We start from the raw sequence: 24,276 nt of genomic DNA, 5'->3' as shown, positions 1-24,276 counted from the left end.
CAGCCAAGGAGATTCTGCTTTCCATTCTTTACCAGATATTTGAGGTTTACTGACCTTTTTTCTTTAATGTGCTGGCATCTTGGTGAGCTCAACTGGAGGTAGATTGCTGTTTTGGAATAACTCACTGATGGGATTGAGAGTCATTTTGATTCCTCATCTGTCTCTGTTCCTATAGATCTACTTTTTCCAGTTGACATTGCTCTAGTCAAGCGAGAACATGACTTCCTGGACAGAGATGCTATTGAGGCCTTATGCAGGTAGGTGAAAAAAATCACGCTACATTTTGAAGCAAGACTCTTCCTGTGTCATAGAAACTATAACCTGGGAAAAGCATAACCTCAACTGAGTTACCTACTATTAAATAGCCATTTATTTGAGACCTTTTTGTTATCTACTATCAGTATGCAGTTTTCATTAGAATAATATATTGAGCTTAATGATGTTTGGGGATCTTATTTGTAACAAATTTTAGGAGGAAAGTCAAAGGAGTCTTTGTGACAGGTATTACATCGATGTATTTTTTATTATTCTTCTTAATTTGCTTTCATTGCTAATTCCCAAACTAGTTAGGTATTTGAAAGCAGAGCTGTGCTGGCTACAGCCATCTGTTCACACAAGTGTAGCATCAGTTCGCTCACAGGAGTTATTTTTTTGGAAGCAGTATTAGCAAAGCCACGCTGGTGCACTCTCTTACTCTCCTTCTTAGGTTGGTGAGTAGCTATGTACACAAACAAAACAAAAAGCTATGTATACAAACCCTCACACTGACCTCAGTGCATCACCCTGTCCTCACTGTGATCACCGAAGTGAATGTGGCTTTAGCTGTAAGGGAGAATGTGAGTGAATATAAGAGTTTACCACTGCTTGCAAAGCTTGGGCTGCCCTCAGTGGCGTGATCCTGTTATGTATCTTTGTTTTTTATGGACTCCTTCCACAAACGAGTTCAACCTACCCCACAAAAAGAAGTCTGGGTAGTTCTTTGCTGGGTTGGTAAATTAAATCAGCCCATGGAAAGGCATAACAAAGTTCAGAGTAGGTGGGAAGGATGGGACAGGACCCCAGAGCCAGCTGCAGGGGCAGAAGAAAGGATGGATGGAGAAAAAGAGGGAGCAAGACTTGCCTGTCTGTTGCAGCATGCTCGTACAGAAGTACAGCTTCAGCATTAGGGATTTCATCATAAAACCAATTGCAATGGCCCCATCAGTTACCTCCTCTAGCATGAGTCTACAATCTTAAATGGAAAAAAAATGCCTTAACTTTTCATATCTCCTTTTACCTAGAAATAAGTGCAGTTTTCTGCCTCTCTTCTTCGGTATGGCGGCTTTCCAAATTGTCTTCAAAATGAATGCTTTTGAATACTACATGCACAATGTCTGCAACTCTGAATGTCAGTAATTCTAATGAATTACAAAACCCTTTTAAGAAAGGCTTTAAGTTTATAGTGTTCTCATGCCATCACTGCCATACTTGGAAAGGAAAGAGAGGGACTGGAATCTTTACAAGATTTTCAGACTAAGAAAACAGATCTGCTGCCCAGTCATTAGGAGGGGAAAAATCTCATTAATGTTAAATTTACACTCAAGATGTGCCCTACTCAAGTGCAGGGCACCTATTCCATCAATATTAGAATGTGATGCATCGGTGTGCTTATTTGCGTGCTCTGGACTTTGTGAAGTCATTGAACAGAAAGTACAGCGATGTGAATAAATGCTGGTTCCCAGAAGTGTGGCCTTCCCTTGCCAGGAAAACAAGATACAGTCAAACCAGCGTATTTTGGACATAGTGCTCATCTGTGAGAATACTTTTTAACCTGGGATTATTTATATGGGAAAAGAAGGTAGCAAATTGTTTCTCACTGGTGCAAGCAAGAATATGCCCTCTATATCTCTTTGAGATTTGCTGCTAGTGTGATCAATAAAAGCAGTTAGGACTTTTTCTGAACACAGAGGACAGTAAAAAGATCTGTGTCCTAAGAATGGAAGCTTATATTGTAAGCCTTCTAATAAGGGGAAGCAAACCAAAATGATGTGGGTAAATAGATATTTTGTGAAACAAGGAATTTTTCCATAAATGTGCTAATTGTGAAGTAACTTCTTCACTTTCATCTCCAAATTGTTTTCTATGTAATATGCATAAGAATCCATGGGTCTTACTATAGTGTGAGACAAAGATTTTAAAGGTTGAACTATATCGTTCTGAAACCTATGATATATGTATCAGAATTATCTTTTCAAAGATTGCTTTAAAAGTGAAGCTAATGATTGTCCAGAAGCATTCAGATCCCACCTCAGAATAAAACTGCAGTAATTCAGTTAATCAGAAAATTGTAGAATCATAGAATGGTTTGGGTTGGAAGGGACCTTAAAGCTCATCTAGTTCCAACCCCCCTGCCATGGGCAGGGACACCTTCCACTTGACCAGGTTGCTCAAAGCCCCATCCAACCTGGCCCTGAGCACTTCCAGGGATGGGGCATCCACAGCTTCTCTGGGCAGCCTGTGCCAGTGCCTCACCACCCTCATGGTGAAGAGTTTCTTCTTTACAGCTAACCTAGATCTGCCCTCTGAATTTGGCCCTTTACCATTTGTGTTAGATAAAATCAGTGCATTATCACAACTTTTCCCCCTTTAGGTATTTTTTTTCCACACCTCTTTGTTTAATTTTGTAAAGCTCATTTAAAAACATGGAGAAGGCACATGTTTGGAATGCTGCATTGCAGCCTGAAGCCTGGGTTTATTTTTACTCATGCTGTGGTCAGTGTGTAAACAGTAAAAGGTTTTACTCACTCAAAGACTTAGAGCTGCTTCACAGCTTTAATTCTATCACTGTTTCTTGACAGAAAATCAAAATACTTTTGGAATTATTTGAATTTTCAGCACAGAGCTAAATTAATACTGTATGCAGTGGATGGTGACTGAGAATCTGCTTTCATGTGTAAGAACCAGTGTTCTGCCAGCAATTCTAACTATCTCGGTCTAATTACTGTATGTGAAGAAATAATTTTTATAAAGACTGTAGAAATCACAGTGATGGAGACTTATTTTTAAGTTTGAAGAATTTTAAATTATAGTTTACATCGGTTATTATTGCTTAACAATCTCATTAATAGAAGCAGGAAAAGTAATGTAACATTAGAAACAGCTTATTAGTAAGTGTTTTGCCAAATTCCTCTCTAAATGGAAAAGCTATCAATACCCACCCCATTAAGGATTTTCTTGAAAAATTTTAAGTGAAAGGTGGGCTGAGACTTGAATTACGGAGATAGCATATGCCACTTGGTAACAGGAGAAGACAGATGGTTAAGAAATGTCATTTAGTGATCTTATCGTGAAATGTAGGTTTAAAAATGTAAGAGCAATGATCCTAATTAGCTAGGATGCTTCATGTAGTGACTGTGCAAAGTACTGCTGGCCTTGGTTTCATGAGACTTTATGCAGATTAGTGACTGGGAATTTATCTCTAGAGGATAACTGGCTGCATAATGTGCTGATGAAACTACGTACTAAAACATGATTATCCTAAAGGTGGTTGCTAAGCATGAAATACATAGCAAACCATGATGGAGATCCTATTTAATCTCATTACATATAGCTAGCAAACTGCCACACTATCTACACAAGAGGTTTCTTAAATCCTTTACCGTTAGGACTTCTCATCCAAGAAATCAGTTGTAGTGGATTGGCATGAGCAGCATTCACTGCTTGTATCATTTGGTTTGTAGAGAGCTGGTCTCCATTGCAGGTCAGAACACACAGATGAATCTCGGGAGCCAGCGCAGAGGCTGTCCGCTGCAGTGAGACAAGAAAGCTCTTGTATCATCAATTAGTCACAGCTATAATGGAGCTGGAATTTGCCCTGTAAGAAAGAATTAAGAATTTTAATCCATTAAAGTTAAAAGCTAGATCATAACAGTTATTCAGATAGAAAATTGTAGTTAAAAATATATGTCTAATCTGCACTTTTCCCGGGTACATGGGGTGAGAATTTTGTCCTGTTAATGAGGGCAGAATGAATTACCAGGGGCTACAGCCAATGTAGAACTGACTGGTATGTAAATTTAACAGACTTCATGTTACACGCCCATATTTTTATTTATAAATTAGCTGGAGTTAGCTGTTCACACTGCAAAATTTGAATGTCTTGTTTGGGATGCCTTTCTTAAAATAAGTTAAGGCTAAACTAGTATGGCTGTTTCTGACAAGAAGATCAGGAAAAATGCATCATTTGCACATTTCTGAGAGAAGCTCCAGTGCCTTATGTTTTGGGTGAAGCAGGTTCAGGCTTCCAGTGTAATTGCTGCTCAGGGGCTGGGACTGAGAAGCAGGTCCTGTTGTGTTGGTCACCATCAGGAAGGAGGGTTTTGCAGACCCAGAGTGAGAGCATGGGTAGAAATACATGGAGAGTGAGAAAAAGTGATGTCTTGGAGATGAAATGCTCCACAGGAGCAAGATACCATCTGGATGTGAAGATGCATAGAGGTGTGACTCAAGGGCACTTACCTAAATGATGGGAAAGAATATTATCTTGTCATCCAGACAGTCATCCAGAAAGTGGCTGGGGTAGGGGGCATTATAGAAATTGAGACTGAAATAGCCAGACGGTGAAAGCAGCTGTAACTGTTGTCTACAGCAGTCCTGCCCCATCCCTCCATCTCCCATCTCGTCCTCACAAAGGTGTTGCTGAGACAGGTTTGGGCAGAATAAGACAGAGCTGAAGAATGAGGCAGACCTGCTGACTGTCAGTAGGGAAATGATAAGTTGAATTTATAGCTGGGAATGGAATTACCAAAGGTCCAGAACCAGAAGAGAAAATTGCGGTTCATTAGCAAGTATTGATTTGATTAAAAGATCTGAAGAAAATGGATGTGTGCTTGTATGGTTTAAAAAATATTGCAAAGCATATGTGAAGGTTAGTGACAGTTGTATAGGTAACTCTCATCTTGGCAAAGCTTAGCTTAGCTTTGTGGACTCAATAACGCGTTTGGAAGGCAGTTTTGCATATTGTACTGTGTTTTCAGTGTCCTGTAGCTCAAGGAACTGGGCACTGCTGAACTTGAGCAGAAGTTAAAGCAGGATGTGTGAAGTATGTAATGAAAGTTGCAGACCTGAGGCAATCGCTGCAGTGCATTTAGGTTTTAAAAGGGAAACTGGTTTTGTGATGAAGTCATGTCAAACATGTAACAGAACCTATATTTGCCTCACTGCTATTGTATTTAACCTCACTCATTGGGGGTTACCTTATCTTGCCTCCATACACATTTTTGTGAGGTGTGTACTGTGAGATTTTTTTTTTCTAAAACACCCTCTGTGGAAACCGAGGTCTTTGCTCTACTCTTTTCTACCTATTTCAGGGTTTTAATTTGAGTAGGAGAAAAGTCTGGGGATGTAATCTTTGTGAAATCAGAGATTGCCTTTATTAGCGGTCAGACAGGCTGGAGCTAGATAAAGCCTGATACAGGGATTTGGTGATAACTTCTCTCTGCATAAGTCAAAGGTTGCAACACTGTGAAATTTGTAAATTATTGCACAATATAGAACTGAAACCAGTTTTATTTCCCTGGTCTTGAGGTCCAGGAGTTTGAGAGGAGAATGTTTTGATAGCAGAAAGAAGGAGGTGGCTTTCTGCTGCTGTGTGGCCTTTTAAAAATGAAAATACTAGTTTTGTTGTGTAGCACATGGATGGGACATTCACCCTTCACCCACACTGTAAATACAGTTCCTCTGAAATTTGCTGGACTTGTGCATGTACCCACCAGCTGCAGCTGGCAGGACTGAGCCTTCTGCCTTTTAAAGTCAGAGCAAAGATGAAAATAGAGAGATCTGGATAACTTTCCTAAGCTGCCACTGCCCTACTATTTGACCCATGGCAATTCTTCCTGTTTCTCTTCTTTTCTGCTGTGTTGTGGCTGGGTCTAATTATAGATCAAACTGACTTTTTTTTTTAACTTCACGACTGCAGCAAAAGAACCAGTAGGAGCTTTTCCATTTTCTTTGATGGCCTCAGGATCAAGCCCTGTGTAAATACCATCTGCAACCAATCCTGTGCATAAAAGGCAAGGGGAAAGAGAGGAAACTAGTAATTCTTCCCGTGCACACATTTTCTAGATTCAAGTTACAAGTTCCATGAATCTGAAAAGATTCATCTGAAGCAATAGGACAAGTCAGCATTTCCTTTATTTTTTTTCAGTTCTTCAAAGCTGCTGATACAGGCTCTTCTTTACACTTTGCTCAAATTAATTATGTGAAAATTATACAACTTCCTTCAGCATGAATTAGGCTTTTTAAAGCTCACTTTTGCTCCTGTTGAATTTGGGCTGCGCTCTGGCTGAAGGAAGGGGGTGGCTCTGCTCCTCTGTCTTCCCCCTGCACACACTGCCCTTCACACAAGCCAAGGAACTGACCTGGGAGAAATTCAACCTGACAAAGTACTGAAAGATTAGTTTTCAGCTCAGTTAGTCTCCTCATCTAACCCACAGTACAGACTCATGAGTGGGAGTTTTAACACAAGAGACCAAACCATCACTTCCATGAAGCTGCTGCTACAGATCCCCTACCTTCTGCATCGCACGCAGCCTGTTCCTGCCCTTTGCCCTGCCATGGCACCAGTGTATTTCTCTAACCATACTTCATCAGTGCAGATTTTAGCTGAGCCATGTCCCTGGTGCAGTTTCGGGAGAGGCAAGGGCAGGGAAAAGGGCAGGAGATCACGGCAGCCTGCACTCAGCTGCACTCAAACTGCCGCAGAGCTGTGTGTTAATAATGCCAAGTTTTGCTCTGCTTTAAGCTGTTTGTACTCAGACTGCACATTGAGCTTCTGGGGGAGAGAGGAGAAGAAAGATAACTTTTTTTGTTTTAGAGATACCTGCCAGATGAATAGCTCATCAGGGAATAGAGGGATGCTTACATGCATTCATGCAGTACTTGAAGATGTGCATGCAGACTGCTAGCACATTTCGCAAGGTGACTGGTTAGCTATTGATGCTCAACAGTTCAGTTTTGTTTAAATTGTAGTCCTTCAGAACATTTTTATGTATAAAAGAGACTTTCAGTTTAGGAAGGAAAAATGAGGTCTTTGGTTTTTTTGTGGTTTGTTGTTGTTTTGTTTTGGTTTTTTTTTACTTTAAACTGGTGACTTGTCCTAACACTGTGGTGAAAATAATCATTGTTCACAAACAGACACCTAATAAGTGGAAAATAAGTTTTCCTCTGGGAGATTTTAGCTTATAAAGTACAATTTTAAAGCAGCATGCTTTTTTTTCACACAGGCACATGTACACAGTGTCAAATAGGAAGCCTTTTCCCTTATTTTCAGTCTGTCGAGATTGATTGTTTCAGAGTTCGGATGTCTGCTGTTTCAACAAATGTAATTATTACAATTCATTGGACATAGTGCACTGCTCAGTCAAAGTTTCCGTTCACTTCTCTTTCCTTTGATTCAGGTAATTGTGACAAATAGTCATCCATCCCTCCCTCTGAAGTTAGAATACTGCCAAATGTAATGGGTTAATGGTTAAGTATAATTAGGGCTCTAATTGAAACTCTGTTTGTGGCCATTTGTATGCAAAGCAGGTTGGGGACAGCCTTCACAAAAGCTTTTGAACTGGAATAGCCTCTGTCAAAACACTGGTGTGTTCTCTTAATATGGTTTCCTTTGCTTTGCAGGCGCTTAAATACTTTAAACAAATGTGCAGTGATGAAGCTAGAAATTAGTCCCCACAGGAAAAGGGTAAGTTCATTTAGCATGTTCTGTTACAGCATTGTACGTTAATAAAACTGAAAAGAAAAAGAAAAAAACCCCAACATATAGCAGATTGCTTAGTTGCAGTCTAAGATAACACCTGAGTAGAACCTGGCAAGGACGCACAGTCAAAACTCTGCTTATGATTCATTTTGTGTTCTTGTTGAGTGAAAACTGCAGGGCTTGGCTGTGCATAAAGCTTATTCATCTAGCAAACTCTTCCCTGGGATGCTGCTCCCGGTCTGAAAGGCACTGGGCTTTGCTGCCTGCTGGTGAGGTTTTTCATGTTGCAGCCTATTGCCTGAGCTCTGACAGGATTATAAAGAGTAGACTTGAAGGAGGAGATCCTCATCAGCCACTGTGATCTGACCTGAATGTTCGAAAGTGGTCTTTGGTGTCACCTTCGCAGTTTTGGTTCTTCACCATCACATTAGACTTGTATTATTTTATTATGATGTGTACAGGATCAGTTAGACTTGGCTTGACCTACAAAGGAAAGAGTCAATCCTTTGTACGATTGGGCACATTGTTTCCTTGTTTTTTAATTACGTAGCTCAAAATTAAAGCAATATATTTACAGAATACATCAGCTACGTTTTTAGAATGCTTGCATGTTTCCAGGGAGCTCAGCAGGAATTTAAAGTGTTTCCTGAATCTTCAGGATCCCTGTGGAGAGTGGTGTGAAATGAGAGCACCGGCCATAATTCCAGTAAGGTAGTACTGGCAGAAAGCTGAGTTGCTGGGCTTTGCTAGGAAGGTACCACTCAATAGCCATCTTAAAACTATGTGTGTGTCCTAGGAGGGATCAGCAGTTGATACTGTCCCCTGGGATATGACAACTGCAGATAAAGATGACTGAGCCGAGGCAATGCAATGCTGCCCTACCCTTAACAAGAATGCATACAAAGGCTCTGAGGTTGTTTACCGGGAATTAATCCCCTCTTTCCCTATCTGTTTGTGGTATGTTGGAAACAGCATCCAAGCTCCAGAAGATAACACTCTGAGGCAGCATTCACAGGAACTCTTTAAAAGTAGTAGACAGCTGGATTGTCATTTATGACCGCCAGAAGATCTCTCCTCCTTGTTCCTGAACCTTGTTAAGACTGGAATGATCAGTATTGCTGTTAGAGGTTGGACCAGACCCGATGTCAGGTCCAAACCCCAGATCTTCTGGAATCTGGAGGTTACCTTTTGTTTCAGCCTTTCCTGATTTTCATTCACCACCCATGTTCCGACAGATGGACTTAGATCCTGTTCCCTTGTATTGTTCATTTCATTAAAATCAGTACTTAGCCTTTAAAGCTTTTTAACGCTGGGGGAAAATTGTGCTGACAGAAACAAATGTTTCCTTATATTTGAATTGACATCTTTGCAAATTCAAATCACGTTAGTGCTCCTTTTTTTCCAGTCCAACCACATTCACCACCGACCATCATTATTATCCATTGGCAGTTTCAGGTGACATTTTTCCTCCTGAAAACGAAAATGAGCAAGCCAGTCCTCGGGTTTTCATCTGAGTTGTGGACAAAAGTTGTTTGTAATAGTTGGGAAGCAAAGAAATTATGCATGCGCTGTCTCTCATGTGTATTTAGTTATAAAAAATAAATACGATGTTTCACTTATTTTCCTGAGATGATGAAATGTGATATAAAAAAACAACCAAACAACCAAACAAACAAAAACTAGGAGAGGAACAGGAGCTAAAATATACTTAAATGAAATACTTGAAATATGAATAATTTACTTGTTTTTCAGAGTATAAATGTTTGTGTTCCTGGCACACAAATAGTTACAGTTTGGGGCATGCATGTGTGTTTGTTTTGAAATTAAAGCCATCTAAACAGATTAAGTGAAACTCATGAAGCTGGGTGGCAATTAGTGTTTCCTACTCTGAACACCAAAGGTTATTTTGTGGTTTCATGGTGTCGTATTAAAATATCTTCATTGGTTTTATTCTTCCAACATGACATTTTCCAGATATTTGGAAGACCAAATATGTCAGTCCCAGGATCATTCCCTTTCCAGTATTTAGATGAAAAGATTGTAGGCGTAAGTGATGTATGTGTAATCATGCCCTCAGGCATTACTCATACATCAAACATCATCAGTAGAGATGTTATTTACAATTTACTTACGTGCTGTACTGTCAGTGAGTGCTTGTGGCTCGCTATCTGTAAGTGTTAAAGTTTGCCTGAAGCGAGACTGAAGTAGATACTTCACAGGACATTCTTAAAATGTTAGCTGCTAGCCTGTGGGAGGAAGAGTGGACCAGGTAAGAGCCTGGAGGCGTCACACTCTTGCAGTACATGAGCTTCTTTTGCTATCTCATTAGTCACAGCAAGGAGACCCTTCAGACTTCCCGAACGGGTAAGGAATTAAGCTGCTACAATTCAGAATGTATGAGAAACATCTCGTAATTGCAAAGAGGAGTATAAACACACAAGCACTATCAACAGAGTATAGCTATGGAGAGAGTCCAGAGGGACCCCAGCCCCTGACTGACTCCAGTTTAAAATTATATGCATGCCAAGAATTTCCATTGATCTAAGGGCTATCCACTGTGACCAATTAATTAAAAGTCTACGGATACTAGGGGTTTTAGAAAAGAGCAATTTAAAGCAGATTGTGTTGTTTGTTTCTTTTTACAAAGCATGTATCTTTTGTATTTTAAAACTGTTAAAATATATTGCCTGTCCCATGTTATCTTTTCCTGTGATGGGCTTTATGGCCTAATCTTCCTCTCCCTGAAGTAAAATACTGTTTTCACTTTAAATTCAGTGAGAACAAGGTCGTGCTTAATGCAGATCAGTGGGTATTGTATTTAAATGCAGCCGCCTTTGCTCTTTGGGCAGTTTGCAAGCAGTACTTTCAGGGTTCTTCTTCTTTGCAGAGTGAAGATTCGGATGAAGATGAACCTTGTGCAATAAGTGGCAAATGGACTTTTCAGAGGGACAGCAAGAGGTGGTCAAGGCTTGAAGAGTTTGACGTGTTCCCACCAAAACCAGATTTGAATACCACCTCCTCAGAAGCTCCTCACCTCACTAATGCAGCAAGCCATGAGAGTGTGCTAACAGACCTCAGTGAGCGCCAGGAGGTGGCTTCTATTCTGAGCATCAGCAGCACCAGCAGCCACCAACCAACCCTGCAGAGCGAGGCATCTACCACCAGGACAAACTCGGTCGTGAGCGTTTGTTCGTCGAGCAATTTCGTAGCAAATGATGACTCATTCAGCAGCCTTCCCTCACCCAGGGAGCTGAATAGCTTCAGCTTCAACACGAAAGCCAATGAGAAGAACGCCAAGTCCAAAACAAAGAGCCTGCTCAAGAGAATGGAGAGCCTGAAAATCAAGAGCTCTCACCATGGCAAGAGCAAAGCCACTTCAAAGCTCGGCCTTATTATTAGCGGGCCCATCCTGCAGGAGGGCATGGATGAAGATAAATTGAAACAACTTAATTGTGTGGAGATTTCTGCCCTCAATGGCAATCACATCAGCCTCCCCATGGTACGAAAGAGGAGCGTCTCCAATTCCACCCAGACCAGCAGCAGCAGCAGTCAGTCAGAGACCAGCAGTGCTGTCAGCACACCCAGTCCCATCACGCGAACGCGCAGCCTCAGTGCCTACAATAAACGGGTGGGTATGTACCTGGAAGGCTTCGACCCCTTCAACCAGTCAACGTTCAGTGACGTCATGGAGCAGAACTTCAAGAACCGGGGGAGCTTTGCAGAAGACACCGTGTTTTTTATCCCTGAAGATCATAAGCCTGGCACTTTTCCAAAAGCACTCTCTAATGGCAACTTCTCGCCAACAGAAAGCAATGCCTCTGTGAACTGGAGGACAGGGAGTTTCCATGGACATGGCCATCTTGCCCTGAGGAGGGAAAACAGTGGCGATAGCTGCAAAGAGCTGGGCATGGGGAAAAGGCGCAACTCCTCCAGCTCAGTGAGCAGCCGCCTGAGTATTTATGACAACGTGCCAGGCTCAATCCTCTATTCAAGTACAAGTGACCTGGCCGACCTCGAAAACGAAGACATATTCCCAGAACTAGACGACATTCTGTACCATGTCAAAGGGATGCAGAGAATAGTAAACCAGTGGTCAGAGAAGTTCTCAGATGAAGGGGACTCTGACTCAGCGCTCGACTCCATCTCCCCATGTCCTTCCTCTCCAAAACAGATCCACCTTGATGTAGATAACGATCGAACCACACCAAGTGACCTTGACAGTACGGGGAATTCGCTGAACGAAACGGAAGAGCCTGCGGGGATGCAGGACAGGAGGGACTCCGGGGTGGGCGCATCACTGACACGGTCCAGCAGGTGAGATCAGAAGCACTGGGACTTGGGGTGGCCCCAGTGAGGTCCCCTCCTTCCGAGTGGCTCGGTAGTATCTGCATCGCACTCAGTTAAGGAGCAACAGAAGTTGTGGCCATTCAAGCACACACGTGCTGTTCCCATTACTTCCCAAAACAGTTATAGGCAAGGGAAGTATTTGTACAAGACTTAGACCAGTGATTGCCACACTTCATAGCTGTATGTTTGTTTGTGCAGCCTGAGGCATCATTGAAAAACAGCCCACTCAGCAAGTCAGCGTTAGGAGCAATGTTAAGGCAGTTTTGGGGGATGATAATTCTTCAAACTGAATTGGTGTGCGGGAGGGAGAGAAACCTCAAGTAGGATTATTCACTTTTTAAGCTGGCTAGGAGAGCCAGTATGAATATGGTCTGGTTTGTGTCAGTGCGTAGTAAAAGCTTTGACTTTTAGACAGTTTCAAAAAATTGCACTTTTCAGTAGCAGGCTGTTTCTTAATAGAATGCTAGGGCATTAGATCTGTGGGGAAGACGAAGTTTGTTTACTTTGTCTTGATTGCTGTAGCACAGTAGGGGACTGGGGGAGTTCCACTGGCCTCCCACTTTCTGCTGGAAGTTTTACCATGGGATGGATGACTGTTTTAGATTGTGAGTAGAGCAAGGAGTTGAATTCTTTCTAGGTTTGTTTCCAGTTTTCCTTTAAAACTGGTGCAAATCATTTAAGGCCTGATTTCTGCTGTCAGCTAGTTGCCTACAGCTGCATGTATAAATGTACTGGGACTTGTAGAAGTGCTTAGTTCCCATTCGATGTGTCTTAAAAATCTGGCAGGTTTTTTCTTAATGGAGTGTTTTGATTCGCACTCCGTTAATACTGAAAGGGCTTCTAAAAAAGGGTGATGGAGCCATGGGAAGATATCTGACAGGGCAAGACTGTGTAGTTAACACCGAGCTCCGGGTTGGCTCAGAGCTGATGTTGCCATCTGAAGCAGCTGCACATGCTGCATCGCAGCGGCTGAGGCGGAGACGCTGCCGGCTGATGCCTGTGCAGTCTCAGGAGGCGGCAGCTGCCGAGGGCAGGGAGCTCAGCAGGGCATTGGCGGTAATTCCTGCACGTGTCTTGATGAGGCATTTCAGTGACTTGTCCTTGTGCTGTCCCCCATCTTCTCCGCAGGCACAGGCTGAGGTGGCACAGCTTCCAGAGCTCCCACCGGCCCAGCCTCAGCTCGGCATCGCTGCAGATCAACTGCCAGTCTGTGGCACAGATGAACCTGCTGCAGAAGTACTCCCTCCTGAAGCTGACTGCTCTCCTGGAGAAGTACACGCCTTCCAACAAGCACGGCTTCAGCTGGTAAGGGCACTGAGCCATGTGTAGGAAGGTTGACTATGCGAGTGCGACAGTTGCGCGCATCCTAAGCAACTTTTGGAAAGATGCAATGAGTCCTTCCATCCCTCTTTTTCCATGTTTGTACTTCTTCCTCCAGCCTGTGCTGACAGTGATTTGTGGTTTCCTAAGACAGGGCTAAAATCACTAACCCTTTACATAAGCGTAATCTTAATAGGCTTGAGAAGTATGTTTGTAGGGGGCATGTGAGGGAACAAAAGCAACAAAGTACAGGCCAGCTTTCTGAGCAGGAAGATGTCCACTATCTGTAGCAAAAGGACCAGTTGTTTATAGAGGCAGTTAGCAAGCAGTGGCACAAACGTCAGTAGATCTTAATAGGCTTGTTTTCTTCAGTTATTCTTAAATATTTGCACTAGTTTCTTGATATGATTATGTAATTAAATAATGTAAATGTCCCTCAGTTCTAGTGACTCATTAGCCAAAATCTATCTCCTCTCTTCAAAGCACTCTAAATCCAGTTAGCTTGCAAAAAAGGTGGAATGGGGAAAGAAAGGTTGGGAGAACCCTGGAGTTTTTTCTAGGTGGCAATTTCTGCTGTGGCCAGGTGTTTGTAACCCAGCTGAATGTTTTTTGTTGGAAGAATGAAATAGAAAGCTCTTTTATTATTGTATCTGCAGTACAGCCTGTGTAACCTTCAGGATGCAAAAGATGCAATAAAATTTTTCTTCTCCCTACCACAGGCCAGCCTCCTCCCTTCCCCAGGAGTCACAGAGAGTATTTAGCTTCAGCATCAAAGTACCTCCTGTTCAAAGGCTGTTATTATGTCAGACTTTCTAAATACAGAAGTTGTTTGTTCTGAAAGACAGAAATAAGTATTGACCAGTTATCCCTGCATGCTTCAGATTCTCTGTGGAGATCGCAATGTGTTTTTTCACATTCCATTGGCGTGTTTTTTGACAAAGCAAGTATTATTCATACATATATCAATAATGCCCTAAACTTAACTATATGGCAATACAAATTGGTTCTGTTTTACTATGTAACAGATTAGTCAGCTGTAAATCTAATGCACTGTTTGTATAGCTGTACTGTGTATTGAAATGTTAAATAGATCTCCCTGTTTTCCAGTGCTACTGTGTCCTAATAGTTGTTGCACTGGACATTAGCTTTTCTCCCTGATTAGGAAAATGATCTCAATATTTTCACATTTTAATGTTTGGTGTTTTTTTTTTTTTTCCTTTCTGAAACCAATACTCTTGGGGATCTAGGGCTAAATCATTCCTTTGTATTTAGTAACTTTTTCCTCAGAGTCATAAGCAGATGGAAAGGCTTCTCACTGAAACTGGAGTGGGAGGTGGGGATAACAACAGTCAGTGGCTGACAAGGAGGGGGGTCCCTCAAAGGGATTGTTTATAGAGCTGAACTTTTTAGCTGACAAACTCAAATGTATTACATCAGTTTCCTGCTGTTATGCACACTGGTGGGTGGTGGACCCAGTTTGAGGACTTTGCAGAATAAGTAGTTGACATACAAAAGCTCATTGTTCAAATGCCCATCTTTCCCGAAACCTAAAGAAGCAGTGTTATAAGGGGTCACTGACCGCAGGATTTATTTTGACTGTTCTTGCAATTCAATCTGGCCCCTGCAGTTTTACCTCGTAGCTTTTGTCCTACTAATATTGATGGAGTAGTACCACATTAATGCTTACAGGCAGCATATTACCCCAAATGTCAAGCCTTTCTCTTGGAGAAACTCTGTTTTCTGTCCTCTCCCTTTTCCCAGACCTGAATGGATTATCTAATTTATTCCGCCACCGCTTTTCGTATTAATGAATGTTTCACTTACTGGCTTTCTGAATTACTGAAAATACAGAAGATAAACGGTCAACAGAGGTTTAAATTTTCTCATTCCTTTTGCTTAAATAGGGCAGTACCAAAATTTATGAAAAGGATAAAGGTGCCAGACTATAAGGACCGAAACGTGTTTGGAGTACCGCTGCAGGTCAACGTCCAGCGCACAGGGCAGCCACTCCCACAGAGCATTCAACAAGCCATGCGGTACCTCCGCAACCACTGCCTTGATCAGGTGGGTTTTGCTGTGCTCTCATCCCACACACATGCAGCACCCAAACCCCAGCCTTCCATTAATTTTTGTTGTTCCTGAGTCAGACTGAAAAAGCAGACTCAAAACAGGACAAAACAGATAATTAATGCAAGGAAAGCTTTCCATGAAATTAGAACCCATACGTGAGAAGCTAAAGAGCATACTTACATTTCAAATTTGCCAGACTCATTGGAACCAGATTTACCTTTCCATATATATTTAGGTTGGACTGTTTAGGAAATCTGGAGTGAAATCAAGAATTCAGGCTTTGCGCCAAATGAATGAGAGTTCAACAGACAGCGTCAACTACGAAGGCCAGTCTGCGTATGATGTAGCAGACATGTTAAAGCAATTCTTCCGTGACCTCCCTGAGCCTCTCATGACCAACAAGCTCTCCGAGACCTTCTTACAGATATACCAGTGTAAGTACTGAGATTTTTATGGCTAGACAGCAAATGGTCATTTGTGTACCAAGGGTGGAACTTTCTGATACTGCTCTTCTGGGCACTACACGTGTTGCATATGTTGGTCTTTGCCTTTTTCCAGCACCCGTTATAGTTCAGGCTGCCTCGTTAGGAATGCATTCTTGATGTTCCAGTTGTATAACAATTCATAGTACAAGTTCTTTTCATTGCACCTTTCTCTGTAGTTTGGGAACAAATATAAATCCTCCATCACTTGCTTTAAAGTTTCCTCTCTTCTCTGAGCATACTAGATAGTACAGTTTGAAAGTGATCCACATCTGATGTGGCTAGGTAGAGGAGCTGTGCAAACACTAGACAAACAAGAGATTAGGGATTTTGAGGGGATTGAAATCCACTAAATTACTGAGATTTTTTTTTTTTAAGAGCAGAGCTGCCAAAACCAATCTAGTTTCTTTTAAACCATATTCTTCTATCCTTCACCACACCTTTTGAAAACAACCATGAAGTTGAAAGCTTTTCTGTCACTGACTTGTAGCTACTTTACTGATAGGTACCATGAACCGAATGTGCTTAAAATAAATTGCATTAAAAATTGCATTTATCAATGCACTTGAAAAGAAATAATTAATCTTTCTGAGATGGCAGGTTCAACTTCAGCAAGGGAGGCAGTCTTTTTTGTGAGCTAGATAATAAATTTCTGTGTAGAAGGTTGTTTTGTGCTAGATCCTTCCAAACAACAGGTTGACCTTCAAAGATTGTTTCATTGGGAATACTCTCACTTTATAAAATGACCACTTCAAGATTGTTTCATTGGGAATACTCTAACTTTATAAAATGACCAAAGATGAATTAATGGTTGGTGACCAAAACCCCAAAGCTTTTTGAAATATTCATGGGGTTCAACCTGATGCACTATGGCACCTTGCTAATCCTGTGGTTTCTCTCCTTAACACCATCCCAGCTGTCTCCCCATGTATTCTTCCCGTGGTATTCCAACTCCAATAGAATTTAGCACAAAACCAGCTTCTTTGATCCCTTGCTGTATTTTGTGCCTTCCTTATGATGATGGTTACTAAAAGGTTACAGGAACTTCCTTCAGAGCTCCATAGGTGGAGGTGGCAGTTTAAAATAAAAGCATGAATACTGTTATTTCAGTGCACACATATTTGTGTGTGTGTTTGGATTCCCAAGAAGTTTTATGGAGAAAATTAATCAGACTCTCCTCTCCCGTGCATATTAAACAGCAACTCTTTGTGGGTTTAGTGCCAGAAAACGTTTAACGGAGCATTGCAGAAGTGTCTGGTTGTTTCCTTTCCAGGCGGTAGGTCTGAGGAATCCCCAGAGCTGGTTGGGAAGTATTCTCTCTATGTAAAACAAAGTACCTTAAAGCAGCTGTAAATTTTGCTTCTTTGCAAAGGACAAAATTTCCCCTTGCTTTGGTGTTATGCGCCAGGCTGCGCACTGGAATTTTTCTGCACGTGGCTTAAATGTGCTTTGAGCCGATGAGGGGACAGTGTAGAAAGCAGTAGATTTTTGCTTAAAATTGCTTTCTAAACGCACCTGCTAGACTTACAAAGTTGCTGAAGCCCAAATCAAATACCAGTTAAATACCTGTTTAGCACCACGTGTATTATGAGACATGCAGTGAGGGTGGTGTGGTGCTGCTGATGATATAAATGCTCCAGGACTCAGACTCTGATGTTGTCTTCAGAGGTGGTTTGTTGGAAATCCCTTTACAAGAAGCAGATCTGGTCTGGGTTATTTCATTTCTTGTTCCCTTCAAGTTTGGAGGAGAGGGCCTTATATAAAGACACACGTCAAATTTTTCCAGTGGCTGTTTGTTGTTAGTAACCAAGGAGCTGTTTAATGGTATGGGGCTTCACAGCATTGGCTTTCTTTTTCCACCGCATGACTTTGAATGATCTGCTCAATAAAACAATTCCCTGTGTTTGGTAAAGCACTCTCTGGATATTTTATGACATCATCGTTGAAGAGGTTTGCTAGTCAATTTAATTAATTCACCTATTCTAAAATGCATTCATGTTTTGAATTTCTTTGAAAGCCAAAGAATTTCTAAATTGGCTGGACTGTGTTTGCTTGTTCAGTGCCTGACTCCAGGCTTCTGTCATTTTAGTGCATCTGCGGGAGCATGTAGCTGTTGAAATGAAATCTAAAATTAACTCTGGCCTAGGCACAGCTTCTTCTTGCTTGCATTTCTTGTGAGGCAGGAAATAGCTGAGGGTAGTTAAAGTAGTGGGTTAAAAAAAAAATTCCTTCATGTTTCCTACAAATGGTATGCATCCTGAAGGAAATCGCTTCAAACTCGAGTCAAATATTTGAAGCTGGATTTGCTTTGGGATGTATTCATGCTGTGTTTGTGGAAAATCAATGGCCTGATGAGAGAATTACTAATATTATGCAGATGTGCCAAAGGATCAGCGTCTCCAGGCTATCAAGGCTGCCATTATGCTTTTACCCGATGAGAACAGGGAGGTCCTCCAGATTCTTCTCTATTTCCTGAGTGATGTCACAGCTGCAGTGAAGGAAAACCAGATGACACCAACAAACCTGGCCGTCTGCTTAGCACCTTCCCTCTTCCACTTAAACACTCTCAAAAGAGAGAATTCTTCCCCCAGGTACGTATGTCTGTGGGGAGCAGGGCTCATTGCAGCTGGTCCCATACCTCAGCTGGCAGCGGCGATGTGCAACAGGCACGGTCTCGCATTGACTCCGCCAGTTGTGATCACACCTTAGAGGGCACCAGGTGTAGAACTATTATTGGATCCTACCTTTTGTTAGAGATTTCTTCAAATATATAGCAAGTTCTTAAGAAGGAAGAAACATGGGGGATTCCAAAGAAAAGGCTTAGAGAGGGTGGTGGGAGAAGTCAGTAACACCATGCCAAGATCTGGTCCCAGGGAGCACTGCTCTAAATCACTGGCAGATTTGGGAATCCTACCATTATCTTACCAAGCGTTTCTCTTGCTCTGCATTAAGTAACTGGATTTGTGTGTGTGTGTGCTCTTTTTCCCCATGAAGGGTGATGCAAAGAAAACCAAGCCTGGGAAAACCCGATCAGAAAGACCTAAATGAAAACCTGGCTGCAACCCAAGGGCTAGCTCATATGATCGCTGAATGCAAGAAGCTCTTTCAGGTAAAACAACTATTTGCAAAACTGATGGCTGGAATGTTGACCAACATGGCTTATATCTGCTATATAAGGGAACTCTAGGAATGTCTCTTTATTTTAGTAAAGTTTAATACATTATAAACAGATTTAAAAAAAAAAAAAAATTAAATCATGGTCTGGGTACATACATGAATTAGAAGTGGTGCCAGAAGACAATAGAGTTGCTTTGTTGGCGCTGGTGCTCAAAAATCATGAGGCCATTGTGAGTCTTGGGACATTTTTGTTACATCCAAACTGCATTTGAAATATGTTTTCAAGCTTTTATTGTGCAGCCATGAGGGTCTGTGAACTTCAGCTCTAATTACACAGCAAGAAGCTGTTTCCAGGAATTTCAGTGCTTGTTTTATACTTAAATTCCCAAGAGTTTGCAAGACTAGGCCACAAAAGCATCCTGGAACATGACACTGTCAAACTGTAGGTTGAAGGGTCTGTAGGAACTAAAGCATGCTCCCTCTAGGGCCCAGAATGGAGAAACAGACAAGTCTTGAGTCCTGGATTTCCTCACTGTTATTCAGTCTTTTCAGAGCCCTCAACTGAAAACATGCCGGTCTCTTTTCTTGTGACTGACAACTGATCCCCCTTTCCTTCAGTCTGCAGGATAAACTGCTATGGGAATGGATCTGAGTTGTGTAGGGAAGAGGCATACTCCACAAGAAAAAAAATAGACACTAGTAGAGACTAATTTGAGTTCAAGTCACAAACTTAATTTTCAGATTTCTTCACATGGAGTGCTTGGCCTGACACATACGTGTCCTACCGCTTACAAAACTAGTGTACCCATCTTTCTGTGGCTGTCAGGCTGCTAGACTAACTCTGCGGGTTGGGGAGAGAGCTGCAAAAGGATGATTTCACCCTTGTTCCCCCTCAGATACCTGAAGAAATGAGCAGGGGCCGGAACTCTTATACGGAGCAGGACCTGCGTCCCCTCAGCCTGGAGGAGCTCCGGGGTGGCAGCAGCACCACCGAGCCCTCCGACTACCACTGCTACCTCCAGGACTGCATGGACGACTTGCTCAAAGAGATGAAAGAGAAGTTTAAAGGTTGGGTCAGCTGCTCCACCTCAGAGCAAGCAGATCTGGCCTACAAAAAGGTATGCACCCTGTCACTCAGCTCTGATTTTTAGCTCATATTCTCTACTATAAGCAGGCTTTTGACATAGGATATTACAGGAGGTTCAGCGTACACCTTTACTTTGCAGATAGACTTAAGAAAAGAAACCTTAATCTTTTGACATAGTTGCACACCACCTAAAAACAACACGTCTTTCGGCAGTAGTCAGCTAACATGCACTGATTTGTGTTCTTCTGTTTATCCAGCCCAGGAATGTTCACTGTATTGCATTTGCATGCCTTCACTCACATGCGCAAAGCCTTGACAGGCTGAGTGAAGCCTCCAAGCACTGGCACTGTGCAGTAGGAAAGAAGTTTCTTAGCTTTTATCTTGCACAGCTCAGAGCTAGCACAGGGAAAAGTGTTCCAAAGAGATTTAAGATACTTTTTAAAAATCTTGGAAAATTAGGATATTTTTCTGTAGCATCACAATTTAATATTGGCCCATACTGGAGAAGATAGCTAACTTAAAAATAATTTGGAACTGAGTGTGCAGATGCCTTTGGCTGTTAGGAAAGTAACCTTAGTCGGAGCTACAACAAGCTTAGTACAATACATACATACGTCTGTATTTAATTTGCTGTATTTAGCCAACGCTAAAATAGAAGGGAAAAAGAAAATGTATAGAAGAGCAAAACTGAGGACTCTGTGCTGATTTCCCCCAGGTGTGTGAAGGTCCCCCACTCCGGTTATGGAAAACTACCATAGAAATCCCAGCTACGCCAGAGGACGTTTTAAATCGCTTACTTAAAGAGCAGCATCTTTGGGATGAGGATCTTATAGATTCAAAAGTAATTGAATCTTTGGATAGCCAGACAGATATATACCAGTATGTCCAGAACAGCATGGCACCTCAACCAGCCAGGGACTTTGTAGTCTTAAGGTAAGACTTTTATATGCACTGACATTTATATCCTACATGTACAGCAACCTTCATATAGGTAAATATCTGTTTGTGCATAATTTGAAGTCTAATTAGAAGTTTGAATTACTGTTTGTCAAAGATAAGTCTTTTCGTTTTATTCATTTTTCTTAGAACATGGAGGACAAACTTCCCCAAAGGAGCTTGTGTGCTTCTAGCAACCTCAGTGGACCATGACCGTGCTCCAGTGGCAGGTGTTAGAGTCAATGTGCTCCTGTCTAGGTATCTGATTGAACCCTGCGGGTCAGGAAAATCTAAACTTACCTACATGTGCAGAATTGATTTGAGGTATGAATTTCCACTTTGTTCTTTGTGGTGATAACTTTTCTCTTATAGTTTCCATGTAGCGCAAAATATAGGTGGTTCAACAGGCTTTAGCTTGTACTTCTCAAAGGCACACACAGATCTCTGAGATGCCACAGAACAGCAGGTGTGCTTTGTGACCTTAGAAGACTGCAGGATGTGCTCCACCACAACTTTTGGTATATAATACCACCCCTTCCTGTGACAGGTGTATTTGGATGCAAGAACGTGTTAATTTTAATATTAGGTTAGTAAAGAGGACCAAGTTCTCACAGAATTTCTGATAATCTTTTCTCCCTGCAGGAAACTTGGTTTTGAGCAAGTCTTTGTATTAGTAAGGCTGAGCTGTGCAATAAGCAGTAATAAGGAGATTTGCTAGTCATACATTTAAACAGCTAGATGATATGATTTGATTCTGACTAAGAAAATGCATGCAAAGTTACTGGTACCTACTTCATCATTACTTTTTCTCACACATCAGGGGCCACATGCCAGACTGGTACACCAAGTCTTTTGGACACTTGTGTGCATCTGAAGTCGTTAAGATACGAGACTCTTTCAGTCATCAGAGTCTTGAGAGCAAGGAAGTAAAATCCAGGTGACTACTGAAGAGGAACTGCCATGCGCTCCGCACCTCAGCAGTGTAGACATTACCCAAAACTGAGGCTTGTCCACTGCTGACTGGACCAGTGTACCATCTACAAGTCATGTCACGAAGGAATGACAGCATGAGAACTTGACTGTGAGCATTACTATAGGACTGTGGCCATACTATACAATTTAAAGCTGCTTCCTGTCTGTGTAAGGTCTATAGTGTAGGCCTCGACTGGAATAAATAGGAGGACTGTGCCAAAAAAAAAAAAAAAAAAAATTGTACTGTTAGATGGTTTGAGTTGCTTCTGAGAAGCAAAAATTCTTTAAATGCAAAATATATTATGAAATATGGTGAAGGCTCATCATTCCCATGTGAAATACTTAGCTTTATGTATATACCCGTGTCGTTTTGTTTGTAGAGTGTTGAGGGACTGGTGTATCCACTGGAATAGTTGGTACTCTTCAATGTGTTCTCACTGAGACAAGCAGAGAAAGGTTTGCACAGAGATTAAAGTGTGAATGAGTGTGTTAATGGTTGAAAGGATAGCAGAAGTTGAACTTGAAATGTGGCTGGTACACTGATTGATAGGCAACCAGAATGGATTTCAGTATGCTGGATACAGTTCAACCTAGAATAGGACTCCCCTGTGGACCAGGAGTAGCCATCCTTCCCATGCACCAGTTCTGCATTTTCCTCAGCTCTAACGTCATTAAAAACCCTAAGCAGATGCTGCAAGTGGCTTGCTCCAATTACTGCCCACTGCTTATCCAGATGATCTTCTAGGAGTGATTAGCAATTCTATAGCAATTTTAAATCAATATAGTCTTGAGCAATGTAGCAGCTTAGAATTGAAATGCCTATGCAACAGTGAAGAGAGCCAGTAATGTCAGTTGTTAACTTGCCAAAAAAGGTTGTTGCTTTTACTCCTACCTGTGTTAACTCTAAGTGTTTTACTGAATTTTTGTATATTTTACTGTATTCTAATGGCTCAAGAGGAAAAATTCAACACTGGAGTTGTGGTGCTGGGAGATGGCAGGACTCCTGCAGCAGCCGGTGGGGTGAGGTGGCTTGGAAGGGTCACATGAGCTCTTTCCATTTCTCTCCCTCCTTTGCATATTTTCCTAAAAGATGCATGTTAAGACAAACAGAACCTGGATGTGAGCAATTTGGAGGGTTATATTTGGGGGCGTAGAGGAGGGTGGGGTTTTGTCCTGGGTTTTATTGGGTTTTTGAAACCCTTTGGGATATTCCCCCCCTCCCTCCTTGAGAATCAACTTGTATGAACTGTAGGAAGTCTTGAGGTCCTCTGGAAAGGTGCCTTTCTGTAGGTTTTACTGTAAAGGTGAAGATTTGCTTTCAAGGTGCAGTATTAAGTGAAATATGTATTTTGTGGCTAGGGTATGAATGAGTTGCAAGATGGAATTTTGACTGAGATTTTGTTACCATTGTCAGTATTATATTAAGCTTTTTGATGAAGAATTTTTTATTATGGCAAATAATGTAGTACTTCCAGTAACAATGTTCCTCATGAGTAGGAAAACCTTGTATATTCTTCTACATCAAACACTTCTGAATTTGTAAAATTGTATGTTGTACATACCATTCTATTGTAAACATGTATACTTGCCCACAGTGTACTGTCAAACATAGATAAAGCATGATAAAGATTATTTAAAATGTACCTGTATTTATACCTCAGATATTCTTTTTGGGTTTTTGTACCTCAAGTATGTTTTCTATTGTAAATGTGCTTTACATGATTATGACCTACATGAGAGAAAGGAAAATGTTTAACTTGCTATAGATGTCTGTACAGAATATACTCAATAAGTGCACTATTAAATGTTTAAAATTGGAGAAGCATAATGATTTTTATTTTAGTCTGCATTCTTCCTTCCACTCTCATGGCCAGAAGAGGAGGAGGTATTTTTCTTACCACTGCTTCTTTACATACTACTACCAACTGCGTAGCCACCCCAGCCCTCTCCCAGGCCAATATTTTTAGCATTGTTAAAGGCAGATACCAGAGCAATTTCAAAATTGTTGGAAGACAAGCCTTCATGATAGCAGACAGATGAACAGAAATACTCCTCACTCAATAGTTCCATACATTTAGAAGTAAGAAGAAATCTCTGGTTTGCTTCTGTCTTGTGGAAAGGAACTCCTAAAAGGGAGCAGAGCAGACTCCTACTTGATAGGGAGCTGTATGCAATGCTGAAAAACAATTCACCACTTTCCTATTTTC

At 41.5% G+C, this 24,276-nt stretch overlaps 1 protein-coding gene across 4 annotated transcripts in view; it reads left to right on the top strand.

The window, feature by feature from the left end:
- Window positions 1-23,897, top strand: part of DLC1 (DLC1 Rho GTPase activating protein) — a 232,547-nt gene extending 208,650 nt beyond the window's left edge. For all 4 annotated transcript variants that reach the window (XM_065836115.2, XM_065836116.2, XM_071807534.1 and 1 more), the window contains 12 exons: window positions 176-257; window positions 7,660-7,723; window positions 10,626-12,052; window positions 13,214-13,390; window positions 15,310-15,469; window positions 15,711-15,909; window positions 18,335-18,548; window positions 18,952-19,066; window positions 19,971-20,192; window positions 20,877-21,094; window positions 21,248-21,421; window positions 21,918-23,897. In XM_065836115.2, coding sequence (XP_065692187.2) covers window positions 176-257; window positions 7,660-7,723; window positions 10,626-12,052; window positions 13,214-13,390; window positions 15,310-15,469; window positions 15,711-15,909; window positions 18,335-18,548; window positions 18,952-19,066; window positions 19,971-20,192; window positions 20,877-21,094; window positions 21,248-21,421; window positions 21,918-22,038 — 3,173 coding nt within the window. In that variant the 3' untranslated portion in view covers window positions 22,039-23,897. The remainder of the gene's footprint in view (window positions 1-175; window positions 258-7,659; window positions 7,724-10,625; window positions 12,053-13,213; window positions 13,391-15,309; window positions 15,470-15,710; window positions 15,910-18,334; window positions 18,549-18,951; window positions 19,067-19,970; window positions 20,193-20,876; window positions 21,095-21,247; window positions 21,422-21,917) is intronic.
- The last annotated feature ends 379 nt before the right edge of the window (window positions 23,898-24,276 follow it).

This window comes from Patagioenas fasciata, chromosome 4 (assembly GCF_037038585.1).
Source record: "Patagioenas fasciata isolate bPatFas1 chromosome 4, bPatFas1.hap1, whole genome shotgun sequence".
Classification (NCBI taxonomy): Eukaryota; Metazoa; Chordata; class Aves; order Columbiformes; family Columbidae; genus Patagioenas; species Patagioenas fasciata.
This window is presented reverse-complemented; position numbering and strand designations above follow the sequence as displayed.